Source organism: Perissodus microlepis, chromosome 18, assembly GCF_051167445.1.
Source record: "Perissodus microlepis isolate ML-2025 ecotype Zambia chromosome 18, ASM5116744v1, whole genome shotgun sequence".
In the NCBI taxonomy this organism is placed as follows: domain Eukaryota; kingdom Metazoa; phylum Chordata; class Actinopteri; order Cichliformes; family Cichlidae; genus Perissodus; species Perissodus microlepis.
In genome coordinates, this window is record NC_140478.1 from 26,234,860 (window position 1) to 26,251,469 (window position 16,610).

The 16,610-nt window shown below is 38.8% G+C and overlaps 3 protein-coding genes across 5 annotated transcripts in view; 2 read left to right on the forward strand and 1 right to left on the reverse strand.

Annotated features, from left to right (window-relative positions):
* On the forward strand, window positions 1-12,967 carry LOC146368018 (ATP-sensitive inward rectifier potassium channel 10-like). 3 transcript variants are annotated; one of them, XM_084911585.1, is made up of 6 exons: window positions 1-445; window positions 6,455-6,800; window positions 8,733-8,944; window positions 9,183-9,314; window positions 10,037-10,214; window positions 11,477-12,967. In XM_084911585.1, exons 2-6 carry the CDS (start codon window positions 6,455-6,457, stop codon window positions 11,872-11,874), a joined length of 1,266 nt encoding a protein of 421 aa, XP_084767711.1. In that variant the 5' UTR covers window positions 1-445; the 3' UTR covers window positions 11,875-12,967. The 3 variants fall into 3 exon arrangements, with proteins under 3 accessions (XP_084767711.1, XP_084767713.1, XP_084767712.1); XM_084911587.1 differs by lacking the exon at window positions 1-445 and adding an exon at window positions 2,074-2,236 and having other exon boundaries at window positions 6,487-6,800; XM_084911586.1 differs by lacking the exon at window positions 1-445 and adding an exon at window positions 2,214-2,236.
* The window catches only part of LOC146368019 (uncharacterized), a 27,712-nt gene continuing 20,555 nt past the window's right edge, over window positions 9,454-16,610 (reverse strand). The window contains exon 2 of the mRNA XM_084911589.1: window positions 9,454-9,856. The gene's annotated coding sequence lies outside the window, so the exon portion shown is untranslated. The remainder of the gene's footprint in view (window positions 9,857-16,610) is intronic.
* The window catches only part of LOC146368020 (uncharacterized), a 15,880-nt gene continuing 13,155 nt past the window's right edge, over window positions 13,886-16,610 (forward strand). The window contains exon 1 of the mRNA XM_084911588.1: window positions 13,886-14,127. Coding sequence (XP_084767714.1) covers window positions 14,070-14,127 — 58 coding nt within the window. The 5' untranslated portion in view covers window positions 13,886-14,069. The remainder of the gene's footprint in view (window positions 14,128-16,610) is intronic.

The window sequence follows — 16,610 nt, forward strand, 5'->3', positions numbered from 1 at the left end:
GATGTATTCATGGCCCTTTGTGTCATTTTAATTAAAAAAAAGGAAAAAGGGAGACTGTGGGGAGTGGCAATCAATTATTACACCAATTACACAGACTTTCAGGACGCAACAGGGATTCAGGAATGAGAGAGCTCAGGGGGAACAGTGAGAGAGGGGCCTGTTATAAAGCCAAGTCCTGTCACTTTGGGAAGAATTTGTAGCCAGTGAGAGCGGGCTTTGGGTCCGAAACAAGAGCCCGATGAGCCAGTGACTGTCTCCATAATTCTCCTCAGCGGTGTATCAGTGTCGTGGGACGCAGGGTGTTGAAGATACTCCTGCAGAGTTACAGTCCCAATTGTGTCCTGTGAGCATGACAACAAAGCAGCCATGTGGACGAAAGGCTGAGGCTCCAGGCTCCTAACTCCTCTCTGTACGGGTCAATTAGATTGCAGCCTGCGCTGAAAAGGTAAGCAAATGAATTCTCAACAAAGTGCACTGGAAATACGAAAGAATAAATCAGAGTTGGACCCGGTGATCATTAGACTCTTAAAGTAATAATTCTCCAGGACAAAGCGATTGTGTAGATGTGTGTAATTATATATTTGAGCTTATTAAATTGATTTGATTTTTTACTGCATGTATTGTTGAACCTAAAAAATATTTCAGAAAATGCTGACACACTGCAAATTAGATCATGAGAGCATTGCCTTGCACAATCAGAGGTTGCAAAACACAAAAATCCATGACAGTAGCATAAACGATCTTAAATATATCATTTACAAAATAAAAAGTTAACAAAGGGGACTTTTCTTTTTGTGCTGCATTTTAAAGTAAAATTTCACAGTTCCTTAAAGTGTTTCTCTTAATATCTTGGTTTCCGGAAGATGATAGATAGATGGACATTTTATCAGCAATCAGCTTGTCAGCAATCATCAGTTTGTTCTTTCCATCTCTGTAAAACATACCATATAAAACAAACTTAAAAATGCTTTGAAAGCTGTGGATACAAATCGAGTTCAGTTCATTTCACAGTGTAAACCAGGCAGAAGGTTTATTATTGTGCATATTTGCTCCAGTTTATTATTTCAGTTTACCTTAAAAAAGGTTCAATGCTGCCTCAAAAGAGGTAAATCAACAGTTTTTGGTGAAGATCTGATCATCACTTGAAGAAGTTTACACTTCCCCGCATCTCCATCGCAATGAAACTATAGCATGATATTGTCGATTATATTTCCCCAAATCTGATCTTTAAAGAGGGAGAACACGTCTAATACATGAACCTTAGATCGTCAGTAAAAAGACGCTTAGAGGATGAGAAAAAACTTTTTATTTCTTAATGAATCTTAAAGAATTTTTTGACAGAAGGAAAAAAACAGAAATAACAAATAAAATAAGAAGGGGGAGAAAAGTGTGTGTGAGTGTGTCTGGAGGGGAGGGAGGGGGATTACGCCTCACTCCAGAATACTAATGAGGGCCTTTTGTCACAGATCTTTCTCTCTTTCCCCTTCTGTCTGTGTGCTCTCATTTTCCACTTTACTCATTTCTCCCTCTCTTTCATTTTCACACACACACACACACACACACACACACACACACACACACACACACACACACACACACACACACATCACTTCACGGGACATTCCCTTGACTTTCACTCATTCATTCATTCACTCAAAAAACTTTAATATAAGCTTCCCTACCTATAAGCCTAATTCAACCAAAATGCACTGATTTGTGTTTACGTTGTGACGACTTGCTTTTCTTCCATCAGTGAAACGTTGAGTCCTCACAATGTGAAGACGCATTTATACTGATACAGCATGACTGGCACACATGCATAGCTGTGCACTTGTATTTACATGCATACAAAATGACACACCTACGATCACATAAAAGACACATGTAATTTCAATCCTACTCTCACATAATCACACACACTCTCACACATGCACACACATGGATGGGCACAGAGTCGTATTTGTCAATGGCGCCTTTTGTTTCTTTTATCTGAGCTCACAACAAAGCATTCCTGTGTACACAGAGGGGAGAGAGATAGAGAAAAGGAAGGAAGGCGAGAGAAAGAGGAAAAGAGAAGAAGGGAGAGGAAAAGAGAAAGAGGGAGATCAGGAAAACATCCACCGCTCTTTTTGTCAGACAAAAGTTTTGATTGAGTTCTTGGATTCGTCTCGCTGAGGCTGCAGGTACAGTAAAGTTGTAGCGCTGCCATGGAGATGGAATACATCCTGCTGGAGAGGTTCGTTAATAGTTTCCCTCTCATTTACTCTATTAGTTATCTGATATATGGCTGTAGTGGAATTTGCGAGCGTATTCGTGTGTGCGCGGCTGACAGGGAGAGGGCTGGGTAAGAGGGTGATGCAGAGTTGAAAGAGTGAAGTTTTCAATTGATCCATTGTAAGTGCAAAGCCTTTGAATGCCTCACAAAAGTGTGATGTAATTAAAGCTGATCGGTTATGTAATCCACGATCAGCAAAGGAGCTATTTTTGATTTAAGCTACGAGGCAAAAGTATATGGACACACCTGGTCTAGAGATGAGAACGGTGAATAATATTTTCACATCTGTGCAAAAAAGTAAAAAAATGTTTGCAGTTTAGAATTTATGAAAAACACTGACCTCAGCCCGATCTAATGCCTTTGGCATAGATGCTGGCTGCAGGCTGGGCCGTGACAGTGTATAATAATTAAGTCCTTTACCACACTTACATGCAGTTCACCGGAAATTTATTTGACATTGCAGACGAGTAAGAAAAGTGTTTCTAAACTCGTTTGCGTGCAAACTTCTTCAAAAACATCTCTGGGCCTGTTGTCTTGTTGCAGATGTCTGTGAATTGTTACAAATTTCAGCAAAGCGATTTTTCATCTCTGAACTGTTTATATGAATTAATTTTATTTCGCTCAAATTTTTTAGGGGCAAAATCTGTTATTTAGAAAAAGGAGAGAAATTAAGAGCTGTTTGTTTTTCTCTCCTATACCTTTTACACATTTTTGTTTTTATTGTGAACATCCAAGTAGGGTCCAAACTCTAGGTTGAGAATCCAAGTAAATGATCATTTTCATTTATGCTATGAAGATGACACATGTAAGTGCCTCTAAAGTGAAACATAGGAGACAGAAAAACAGCCCCCAGCACAGCGGCGTTATGAAGGGTGAGAATCTTGAATGAGGACGTTTTAAAGTTTTGCTTTCAGATTCTGTTTGGCACTCTTGCCATTAATTCCTTTTATGGAGAAAACCCCTCAAAACTTTGCCTTGTTGTTTGTGTGATGTGATGGTGATTACACCAGACCTCATTTGCAAGACAGCTGAAGCTTGCCCAACTTATGCTTGCACAAGTAATTTACATTGTCATTTTCGGAGGAAGCTAGTCTGTCAGAATTAAACAACTGCTTAAAAAAACAGTGTAAATGCAGCTGAAAATAGTGCCAGTTTGACTAGCTGCAAGAATAAAATGCCGTTAAGCCACAAATTCAGTGTTTTTAGTAATATGTCTGTCACACTGATCATTATATGCAGAACATAATAAACACAATTTTATTACAAAAGATTTCAGTTGCATTGCAGGACTTCTTCTTACTTAGGTAATATATCTGAGTATTACTTCCACCACTAATATACGTTTGGAGCTCACCGATGCTTCTGTCATTGAGTGGGATCAAATCCCTGAAGCCAGGCTCCAAAATTTTATCAACAATCAGGAAGCTGGAATAAGATTCCCAGTAATCACAAATTATCATGTTAACAGGTGCCCACTTACTTTTTGGCCTGAGAGGACCATGAAGACCAGAGAGCTTTTATATCATTTTACATGAAAAGTAGAATTTTACATTCTGCTTTAATGAGCGTGAGAAGTTCTCACAGAGTGATCTTCTGAGTATCCAGAGTGTAAAACACCCAAGAAAAGACTTCACAGGAGTCAAGTCTCAGGCTGAACAAGGCCAAAGCACACAGAAAGCTGAACTGGCCCTTTCCCTATCCATCTCTCACTGTCTCTTGCTGTCTCTGGTTTCCAGTCAGAAGTTCACTCTTTGTCCACTAAAGGTCTCCCTGATCAGAATCAACAGTAAGCTTTTTAAATAAACTTTATCTTGATAAACGTCTGAGTTTCCAACAAAGATTTTGACCTTAATTGACTCTTTCAAGTTTCTTCTCTGTCCTTTGGATCACAAATGAGTCTCTGTGTGGGTTGTCTGTTGCGTCAATGAATGCATCCTAATTACTGTCTTCTTTCTTTCTTTTCACCTTCCTCTTCCTTATCTCCCTGTTTTGTGGGCTATTCTCTCACTTGACCTCCATCATTTGTTGAACGTAAGTGAGCATGTCAAATTATGCAGGAGCTAGCTGTCTGACATGACCTGTATCTAAATATTCTTTCATCTACACATTCATGCAAACATACCAAAATGTAAAAACTGAAAAACTGAAATACTTGCTATCAGATCACAGGGACATTTGAATTTCAATTTGTCTTCCTAAAGACAGAAATACACAGGTCTCTTATGTTAGATGAGGGTTACTGGGACTAAACATTGATTAGCAGCTGTTTCTCTTCCTGTTTTTCATCTCACATCAAGTATACATCGCCCAAACCCGGTCTTAATAAAGATCTAACCACACTAACAGATGTGTGAGCTTGTACTTCCTCTTATGCCAAGTCTCTCCTCTTTAGCATTCACCATCATGTTAACTGACACAAAGTGGAGCTGACAGCTGACAGTGATGGAGATCCTGTCAGTTTGAAGAACTGCATGAATTTCAAAGAACATGCTAAAGGAGTTAGCATCTATGAGTCAGAAATAAATGTCAGAATGCTGTGTGATATTTTACTGTTGTGTTTGAGGACATACACCCAGTGTTATTCTGGTCTGAAGCATGCTACATACTTGTGTGTGTAGTTTATCTTTCCATCACTGGTCACATGTTTGTTAGTTTGCTTTTTTCGTTAGTACTTTACAGCTAGTGATTCACAGGCACGACGTGGTGAGATAATGTATGACTTCCATGCGTAACTATACTTAGTCACTGAAATTTACTTTTTGAAACCACATTTTAATGACTCACTCTACCATTTAACCACCATAAAAAGCACCAAGCAGCCCACCTTACCTGAAAAACATGTACAGACTATTCTAAAGAAATGATTTACACAAGAGGAGAGTTCTTTATCTTCTATGTGACACAACACATGAAGCTGAAACCCAATAAGTTTTGAAACGTGAGGAAATGTTTGTTCTTCCTGTTTCAGGTTTTAGTTTCAAAGATCGCAATCAAAAGAAGAACAAAGCGCCCCTTTTGGGCCACACAGTGACGGCATATGTCACTTCTTCATGACTATATTTCAGTAAATTTCCAAACACCAAGAATGCCTATTTACGGAAATAATGGGCAGGGTACAGACATTTAAAATGTGTTAGTGTTAACTTGCCCTCTAAGGTTTTCTTCTTTTATTTCTCACATTTTTTTTTAATCATGTTATCTGTTTTATATTTTTAGGGTTTACACAGTCTAACCCATCCATACTATAAGAACAGCCAGATGGCACTGGCCTCACCTTCTCATAATCCTTGATTTCCTGCCTCTAAACTGTTGGCAGGGTGGCACTTCTCATTGCTGCTAAAATATTCATGCTTCAGAAAACTTTCCTTGAGCCATGATATTGGAAATGAAATATATGGTACATGTTAATATGTGTATTTATTCATTCTTCTGTCAGAACTATGCACTGATGTTCTAATATTAACACAGTGAATTTTAGTAAATTCCACAAACTATTGTTCAGTCAGTTTCGGTTGGAGAGTGACTCATGACCACAGAGGATTCCTGTCTGAGTGAACTCCCAGAACGGTTTCACCAGCTAAAGCATTTCCCACAACAACATGTGTGGGTCTGCATGACCTTTCATCTTTGTTATTCTGTCATTAAAATTATTACCAGGCTGAAACAAACACATATTAGACACGTAGTTTAAATGTGTTAATGTGAGAGCAGATATCTGCAGGGAAGTTACTAACAGCTGCAGCTAGTCATAGTGGGAAGTGTGTAAAGTCTGTACACAGGAAGCCACTGTTATCAGATTGGCTCTGCTTAAATGTGAAACTAAAGTTCCTCTAACATAGATGTGTCGGATGTCACACTCAGCTTGCCTCTTTCGAGCTAGCAGGCTTACTGTTCTGAAGGAGCTCAAATCATGAGCTTTTTTAAAAAATCCAACCAATTAATTTTGTGCCTACACCTAAAAAGAAAGTAAAAGGAAAGTAAAAAGCACAAAACCACAAAATGCAAAGGTTTCCTGCAGCTTACACCACAGCTTACACTTCCAGACCCCTAACAAGGATTGTGCAGATCCTGTATATTTTAAAGCACAACATATTTTGCGCTCCAGGATGAGAATGTGTACTTTGTGTCAGACAAATGACCAATAAAAATGTCTTATTCCATTTTTTTTCTATTTCCCAGATGACATCTGCCACACCTCCTTCCTCTCGTAGCTCCTCTCCACATAAAGTTTGCCACTCGCAGACACAGACAGATGTCTTAAAACCTTTACTTGGTGGTGGCATATCTAGTGGGGGAGGGTCTCTGAGGAAGAGGAGACGTGTCCTGTCCAAAGATGGGCGAAGCAACGTACGCATCGAGCATGTCAGTGGACGGAGTGCTCTGTACATGCGTGACCTCTGGACAACATTTCTGGACATGCAGTGGCGCTACAAGTTCTTCCTGTTCACTGCCACTTTTGCAGGGACCTGGTTCGTGTTCGGGGTGCTGTGGTACCTGGTCGCACTGGTCCATGGAGACCTTCTTGGTGAGAAAGCAGGGAGAAATTTAAAAGAGCAAAGATCAGGTCATAGGTTCATACTGACACGCCTCCCCGGCCTTGAGTTTGGCACATGGAGTCATTCTAAGTGATCTACAAGCGGGTTTTCAGTTAAAAGTTTCAACTGACATTAACAATCATTCACTATTACACCTGAAAAATGTTTTTCAGTTACATAATTAGTAACTGAATCATACAGAAAGTTTCCAGTTTTGACTTCAAATCATCTGCACAAAAAGTACCTAATCTTCCTGCGCAGGTTTGTGGTTTATTATGGGTCGAATACAGGAAATGTCTGAAAAAATGTCAGTGCTGACTTTAAAACCCCAAATTATTTATACATTTGAGAAACACTAAAACCTGCGGGTCAGTGCAAAAATATCTAACTATTCAAGTGTTTCAGTTGTCAACCACTGACAGTTTAATACTGACTTCCTGCTGACTTCTTGTAAAAAGCGAAAAACTGTTGTGCTGTGTGTGTGAATTCAAACCCATTCAAACCGAATGCACACAGTCATTGCATAAACTGAAACAGGAGTGTTTGCTAAGAAGCTTCCCAGACTTCAGGTGTTCATTGCGCTTTACACATCATGACTTCTTGCAAAACCTCAGTCATGTCTGTTTAGGACATTCAACCTCAATGTATGTGCAACTGAGCAATGCAAGAAGAAGTGTGAAACAGATCTCATTGCCTTCTTCACACCAAAACAAAGAGACTACAGACAAGTGTGAAAACAGCCATAATAGTGAATATAACCTTGACTAAAGCAGTGACTATAAGGGAAAGTGGAGCCAACAAGATCTCCTGTTCAAACTAAATGAAATCAAATGTATTTCTATAGCACATTTTAAAAGACCGGAGTACATCAAACTGTTTCACAATTGTACCACAATGCGGGTAAAATTAGGGGCAGAGCATGACAGGTAAAACAAGGTACGAACAATACAATTACATAGTGCAATGCAGCGGGTCAAAGTCAAACTAATTTGCTTCAAAAGCCAAGTTAAACAAATGAGGTTTTTTTGGCGAACATTTGAATGGACTCAGCTGTGCGGACATCGACTGGGAGATTGTTCCAGAGTCTAGGGGCGGCCATAGCAAAGGCAGGGTCACCTCTGGTCTTTAATCGAGACCTTGGTTGCACTAATAACAGTTGGCTAGACGATCATAGTACTGTCTTAGGGTTATACAAGTCGAAGAGACCAGTTAGGTAGCTAGGCGCCAGGTTATTTCGAATTTTAAGACTAAGCAAAAGTATTTTAAAATCAATACGGTATTTAACGGGGAGCCAGTGTAAGTTAGCTAGGACAGGGGTGATGTGATCATGCCTTCTCCTGTCTTAAAGCTACCAGTGCTATTCAGTTTAATTTCTCTATATTTTGTTATTTGTTTGAATTTCAATTTAATCATGCATTTAATAATGCATTTTACTTACAAATATGGAACCATTTAAGAGGCTTTCCAACAGATCTATTGCCAAGAAGCATTGTTAAACAAAAAAAATAACTAACAAATGTCCTTACTTTTTGTGCTAACCAGGATGCATATGCAGTGAGGGTGAATGTTATAGGAGGCTTGTAAAGAGATGCAGAGGCTGTTGTTTCTTTTTTTTTACTGAACTTATCTTGCGGTTAAAGTGAAGTTTTAGCTATAATCGGGCAACTATATCATATCTTTATTCTATCTTAGTTTTTGTTAACACATGCTTCTCCCCCTCTTCCACTGATGTTACTCGTGTTTCAGCAGACAGTGTGTTTAATAGCAAAATCCCTTTTTTAGCCAGACTTTAAATATTCTGGTCTGTTGTTCCATAATAATGTGTATAAAACTAAAGAGCAAATAATAACAAAAGTGTTTATTTTTATATTTTAGAATTACTTAAAAGAGCTTTTGATGCTTTTTTAAACATTTTCCTCCAGAGTTTGACCCTCCATCAAACCACACGCCCTGTGTGATGCAGATGCAGACGCTTACGGGGGCTTTCCTCTTCTCCCTGGAGTCCCAAACAACCATTGGATACGGTTTTCGCTGCATCACTGAGGAATGTCCAGCTGCCATAATCCTTCTCATAGTTCAACTGGTTATCACCATGCTCATGGAAATCTTCATCACTGGTACCTTTCTGGCCAAGGTAGCCAATACATGAAATATCCATGTAAGATGCAATGAAAAGACACAAGTGCCTTGTATCAACAAAGCCGTGCAGGCCTTAATTTGTGTTTTGAAAACATTTTTTTTTTTAAAAAAAAAGCAGAAGTTGTCTTGACTAAAACAACACTGCAGTGTACATGTGAGCTGCAGGTTTACTCAATAATTTTTATTACATAATCATTAACAAAGATGACTCTGACCAAGTTCCTCCTGATCAGGTTGCCCGGCCAAAGAAGCGCGGTGAGACAGTGAAGTTTAGCCAACATGCTGTGGTGTCCGCCCACGAGGGCCGCCCCTGCCTCATGATCCGGGTGGCCAACATGCGCAAAAGTCTCCTGATTGGGTGTCAGGCAAGTATGCATGCAGATACTTTAAGTATACAGTAGCTGAGAAAAGTTCCACTTGTGATGGCCGGTCTAGCGGACCCGACTGCAACAAGAGGAATGATCCACCCCCAGTTAGACCCCAAGCAGCACATCACACCATAAGTTAAAATAAAATATGTTTTATTTACAAGAACAAAATAAAAATGGGTTTCACAGGAGACACTCAGGCTTCGGGGTGGACCCACGGCAAAATAACAAACAAAACGAAACTAACTCAGAGGAGCGACTGCTTGCCTAGCCCCAAAGAAACATGACCAAACGACAATCACTTACTTCCCTGACTAACAAAACATGAGAAAACTGTGCCCAACTGCAAAGGCGGTCCACCCCTACTTCCTCCTGGATTCACAAAACAACACAGGGCATGTCGCAGCCCCAGCTGGTTGGGGGTAAAACCGAGGATGGATGGATTGCCATCCTCAACCGTGTCGTCTTATACCCCGCCTCCAGATCATCATCCAATCCAGGCACACCATCTTCAGGATCCACCACTCCTGGAGGCACACCTGCACAGTCACATTTACATGTCAGAACCCCAGCCCACGACGACAGCCATAACACACTCCATACTTGTAAAGACTAGACAATAAAAATAGGTTTAGAGGTCATAGATTAGTGTGAATGAGAAATTTGTCAAACTGGGAACCAGTTGAGCTAAAGCAACATGTGCACAATATTCCTATCAGGTGACTGGAAAACTGCTCCAGACGTCTCTGACCAAGGAAGGGGAGACGGTTCGTCTGGATCAGAGAAATGTCCCCTTTCAAGTGGACACTTCCAGTGACAGCCCCTTCCTCATCCTGCCCCTTACCTTCTACCATGTCATCGATGACAACAGTCCCTTGAGAGCTTGGGCAGCCAAGGGTAAGTTTAGCGATGAGAGCAGTAGACTCGGTGGGTGGTGTCACAAACTGCATCAGAATGATTTCTTTGACCTTTGTGTCTCATTCCTCTGTCATACAAACATCTGACCCTGAAGGTTTCTAGCATAATTTTACCTCCTTCCAAGGTGCTGGTAGGAAAAGGCAAATTCTTTCAGCAACACTTGTGTTATAGAGAAATACATCATCCCTCATTCCTCCCTTTCTGGTGTATGTGGAGACTTTAACAATAGGTCTGCTTTCCACAAATTGTAGTAAGTTAATAAGCCTAGTAATGAACTGTTAAAAATAGCTTCAGTTTCTGAGAAATGTCATGACTAGGTTTACAAAAATTGAATTCATGCAGAAATAAATTTCCTCCTTTTGGTTGTGAAGTCAAAAGATTAAAAAAAGACGTTAAAAAAATGAAGCCACTAGCTTAATGTTTTACATGTTGCTTGATGCTGTATTTGTTAATGTAGTAACTATGTCACATTCTTCAAGGGTCTCAAACTCATTTTAGTTCATGAGCCACATTATAGTTATTTATTGATCACCTATTAAATAGAGCCTACATAAACCCAGCTTTTTAAAAACAGATGATCATTTGGAGAATTTTAACAGTACTTCCAGCAGAGACAGTTTTCATAGTTTTGTTTCACTGAAAACGCAACAAAACTGTCTCAGTTCTCCCACAAGTGTCTACAGTCATCTGAAAAAAAGAAATGTGAAATGAAACAACATGGTCTCTGATTCCCAACCAGACCATGGGTGATGTCCTTCCAGTAATTAAATGGCTGTAAAGCTGATGACAGTTCTGTCTCTGGCACAATGATAATATACATTTTCAAGACTTAGTTTGACATATTTTGTATCTCCATTACTTCTTTATCTGTATGGACACTTGTTTTTAACGCCAGTTTTCATCTGTATGAAGATTCACTAGCTGGGCCAACGTCCTCATTTTAGGTTTGACAGCGTTTTAGTAGGTAAAGGTGATGCTTGGACATGAATTGAGCTGCGGTTTGGGGAAGGCCTCGAAGGGGACTGTTGATGGCTTCCGGGCCTGGCAGATCTCCATGTACTAAATAGAAGTGAAGAAGTTAAGAATCGAAATTAAGAGCACTACTAGTGGTTAAAAACCCTTTACTGTGAGTCTTTAAGTGAAATATTTTTATAACTTTCTTTCATCCATTTTGTCCTAAGGATATTCTTGGTCTTTAACTTTAATGTGACATTTCTTTCCATTACATTTACCTTCTTCAGGTGGTGGCTGGACTGACCCAGAATTGGCTGACTTTGAGTTGCTGGTGATCATGAGCGCCACCGTGGAGCCAACCTCCGCCACCTGTCAGGTTCGCACCTCCTACCTGCCAGATGAGATCCTCTGGGGCTACGAGTTTCCCCCGGTAGTTTCCCTGTCTCCCTCAGGGAAATATGTAGCAGACTTTGCCTTCTTCGACAAAGTGGCCAAGACCAAGACCGCCCCCATTTTTAAGCCATCCAGCCCCCAGCACGGGTACCAGAGCAATGGAGGGGGGACTGTACCTGAGGTGACTGATCCAGAGAAGATTCGTCTGGAGCAGAGCTACAGGGAACAACGAGGAGAGGACCGAGGTCGGGTCAGGGACGCTCCTCTGAGTGTTCGCATCAGCAACGTGTGAAGAGTTTAAACCAGAAGGTTTAAAAAGCAACAGGAGACGTCGCCAAGTTCAGTGTAAATAACAAATCAGTGAAACATCATATCGATGAACAGAACAGATTAATGCTGACTACTGTATGAACATGTGGAGTATGTTATTGTCATATGCTTGCTGGGTATGATATATATAGATACACTCACTTGACTGTATTCATATGAAGGAATAACGTCATAACTACAGCTCTTTACATCTGATCACGGCACAAGTCCATTCACCTCACATACAGTACATACAGTTTTAACTCAAAAAACTACAATACAAATGATACAAAAATCAAGTAAAGAAGATGGAAATCTCAGTGGGCACTAACCAAGTTACAAAAAGGTGTGAGACAGTGGTGTTTAATTTTCATTTTTTTCAAAAGTAGAGCAGAATAAAGAGCGGGTTTGGAGACGTTATTATGACGAAGTGAGATGGAAACACCCGCCCACTTAAGTAGAAGCACTGAACCGTGTATAATACGCCTAAAATGTATGTAAATGTGTGTGTAATATACATACCCTGTTACATGTAAACATTTATGTACAAAGGTCATATGACTCTGAGTTTTTGCAGTAAAACAGGAGTAAAAGCAGTTTTTTTGCCTCCTGCAACCCCTCCCCACCCCCGATTTCCTCTAAACGAGTAATATATTTTATATTTCCTGGTAAAAACCCAAACATGTACTGTAATAGTTCAATTAAATGTAGCACTACAATTGAAAAGTAGACAAAGCTGATACGTTTTGTGTTCAGTATGACCTGTATGTTGGTAATGGTGTTTGTATTTCATGATTTCTGTCATGCGTGATTGCTGTTGCTGCTTCAGAACATAGCACTTTATGTATGTGATGTAAATTTGCATCTTGAAAGGTTAAGATGAATGTGTGTTAAATTTTGAGTCTACTAAAAGCACTCAAACACTGAAAATCATTGAATTGTTAGTTTTAAAAAACAGATGATTAATTTTTTAACAAATCAAACTGTAACAGTTTTTTGAATGTCTCTGTAGCTTTAATAATATTAATGTGTCCAGATATGCACAAACATTAAAGGAACTCTCCTTTATGTAAAAAGCAGTAGCCTACTATTCCTTGAACACTTTTGTGATCACTTTGTTGAATCCCCTTATTTTTTTTAGTGTACAAATCACACAAAAAATGGAACAGTAGGATACATCACAGGGGAGTGCTGGGATGTGAGAATGTGGAATAGTAATAGTTAGAAATGAAGTGATCCATGAGCTTAATGGATCTGAATAGGATGAAAAATACATGTTTTGTAATACTTCCTTCACATTATGAGTGTAAAGTGTCTTTAAAGACCAGCTTAGTGACTTATTCTTATCTTTGGTTTTCTTCATCCTCCTCTTGTACACCACGTGAACCACTTGAAGTTGTACCACCCTGGAAACTATCTCTGGAAGACTCTCACTCTTCTAGGAAACATCTCGCACCATGTGGACTTTCCGCTGCTTGTCAGGGAATTCTCATCTCATTTTGTACTTTCCTGCCTTTTGTAAACATTTTTATCTCTGAGCCTGTTGTGAGTCTTCCAGTTATATGTTTAGCTGTGACAGATATGCTCTTATTTTAGTCAGTTTATTAATCCACATACTACTAAACAGCGTTTCTTGCCTCTGATATACATAATTAAAATGATTGTGTATAGGTCTTAGGTATATGCTCATGTGGAACCATCTGTTTAGACTGTAAGACAAAATGAAACTGCAATTGAGATTTAAGTCTTACTGATACTATGTTAACCTCAGCTGCATCCTACTGAAACCCTAACATAAATTTATCTGCATGTCTGTAGATTTGTAACACATCTACCAAACGCAGCTTTGCTAACATGATCATTTTTCTTTGGTTCAGTCATAAAGGGGGTGGGTGTCTAGTTGGATGTCTTTGTCTTTCTTTGATGTCATTTCAAACACTGACACGTGCCAAATATACATTTGTATTGCTTACAACACTGAAAATAACCCTTTCATTGCTCATCTTGTTAACAATTATAACGGAAAAGCCTCTTTAAACTATTTGAAACATTTTTAATAAAAACTGAAAACAAATAAACATTAAACCTATCCAAAAAAGGAAAGAAAAGCTGACAGGAACCAGAAGTCTGGTTTGACAAAACGTTACGCTGCTTCCTCATTGATCATTTGAGAGAATCATGACTCGTGGTGTAGTCCTATTTGCGCTATTTTTGTTCTACATAATAGAAGTACAAGGTAAGAACGTGTTCTTTTTTCACAGCTACTGTGTTATTTTTAAAGACCTTTTAGCAATACAAATCAAATAACAAAAAATAACAAAAAACACTGTTTTCAGTAATGCCTTTATTTTAGTCATGATGCTAATAAAATTCAAAATGATACAGTAAATGTAGTTTCTACTGAGATGTTGATTTAGTAGTGTCTTCACATTTGTTGTTGGGGCATGGGGGGAACAATAACATATCAATACTGCCTTACTAGGATAATCTACTCAATATTAACATTGCTTTGAAATAATACAGTGGTTCAAATGTAGTATGTACTTTAAAATATGACGTAGAAACACAAATGAATCATAACTCTGTACGCTCTAGATACTGGAAATACTGGAAATGTCTGGCTGTATGTTGTGCATATTATATGTATATTATATTTATCTCTGTGTCAAATGAATTTCTTCTGCTGCACAGCAAAAACCCAACGAGGAAACCAGAGTTGGAAATAACGTTTTTTTCTCCTGCACATTTCGGTATTTCCTTTGTACTGTTTGAAAAAATATTCAGAATTGTTACACATTTGAGTGGAACCAGCTGTACGTTTGCTGGCATGACTGTCGTAAGATATTCTTTTAATTTTTATGGCACCAATTCATAACCAGTCAGACAGGCACAGTATAAATTTCTTCATTAACAAACAGCAGACTCATGAGCTGACGCTAAAAATTTTTTGGTCCTCTTCTACACTTTGCACAGGTCAGCCTGTAAGGTTTATTTGGTGGCTTAGTTTGTAATAATGCTGCTCCCCTCTTGACAAATCTTGAGCTCCACCAGAGTCTCAGCGCTCAGTGCCCAGCAGTTTGTATGAGAAAGGTTTACCTCTCTATTAAAAACATACCGATTCTATCTTGATCCGAATTACCTCACTGAGAGAGACAGAGAGAGCGCTTTCTCTTCCGTATCTTTATCGGGTCTGCTGGAGTTTTATTCAGTAATTTTTGCTGCTAATGCCAGAATGCTGGTTATTACTGACGTGTACGGGCTGGATTTTATTTCTCCTTAAATTATGGCTCAAAGTTAGTATCACCCTGTGACTTTGGCATCACAGTAATTTACCTCACTGTCTCAATCTTCTCTTGATTTATCTCTTATCTCAGCTAATCTGAAGCAAAAATGCATTTATGAGGATACAAACTGTATTATACTGAGCCTTAAACACACTTTGATCAGTTAATAAATATCTTAATCTTATTTTAGAAATCTTACATCAATCTTGTTAATGCAAGACAACAACTTGACAAAAAGCAGCTTTTATTACAGCAGCATTAATTTAACGTATTGTTTTTAAAATTTTATATCATTTAGCACGTTATGGAAGGAATTTGAATATGGAGTTACAGTTAATGTTTGAATAATCTGTGCTACTTTGCGCCACCGTCCAATCATTTGTTTTCATGAATGCTCAGCTGGTCTTTCATTATCAATTATGGGACTGCATTTTCTCCTCTTATTTCATAAAGTATGATCACAGTGCATCCTTTGCTAAAGTAATAAATTAATAAAGGTAGCACTGAAGCTTCCTTTCCTTAGCAACTGAACAGATCAAACAATCTGTCATTAATATGTCCACCACACAGATACTCAGGTCACTTCAGTCATTTAGGAACCTTCTTAAACAAAATGGACTATTTGAAATGACCCAAGAAGTTTCTTATTTTAGGCAAGTCCTAATTATTTTTTAACGAGTGCATTACTGGGTTACTGGAGACCACAGTAACCCCATTCATATAGGGTTAGGGTTAAGGATATGATCTGCTTTCACTGATTAACAATAAATGGGTATCATCTTCATAACAATAAAAATAAATCCAGTGTTTCATATATAAAATAAATATGAACCTAGTGCAGCTGTCAGGGACCAAGCAGTAAAGAATAAAGGACACAGGTGTTTATTTCAAAAAAGGGGTTTTATTGACCCCAAAATATGAAAAGATATTTAACAAATCCAAAACTTAAACAGGCAGACCAATAAAAGAGGTCAACTCAATAGACTAAACTCAAGATAATCATTAACAAAACCTCAAACAAACATAAGATAAACTGACCTGCTGAAATGACACACAGGGGAACTTAAATACTGGTTTAGCTAAACCAAATGACACAAATGGGGGAAAACAAAATAGCTGCCATATAACCAACTAATACAAAACAATTAAACAAACATGAAACATCCCCCAGACAATGAAGCATGTGGTTCTATCCAATTAGGCTGTCAGTGGTACTTCAGCTCTCCCAGCCCTTTGCCACACCTTTTGCCATTTAATAAAGAAACAATATTGAACAATAAGTAGAATATATTAAAGTAGTGACTGTAAATTAAACTAAAGTAAATCAACGGGTGGTGAGGTGTGGAGCTTACCATGTGTGGCATGCCATCACACACCTCCCCTCTTCAGAGCTCTCGCTGAAACAGCGAGAGAGATAGTCAGCAGTAAGGTTCTC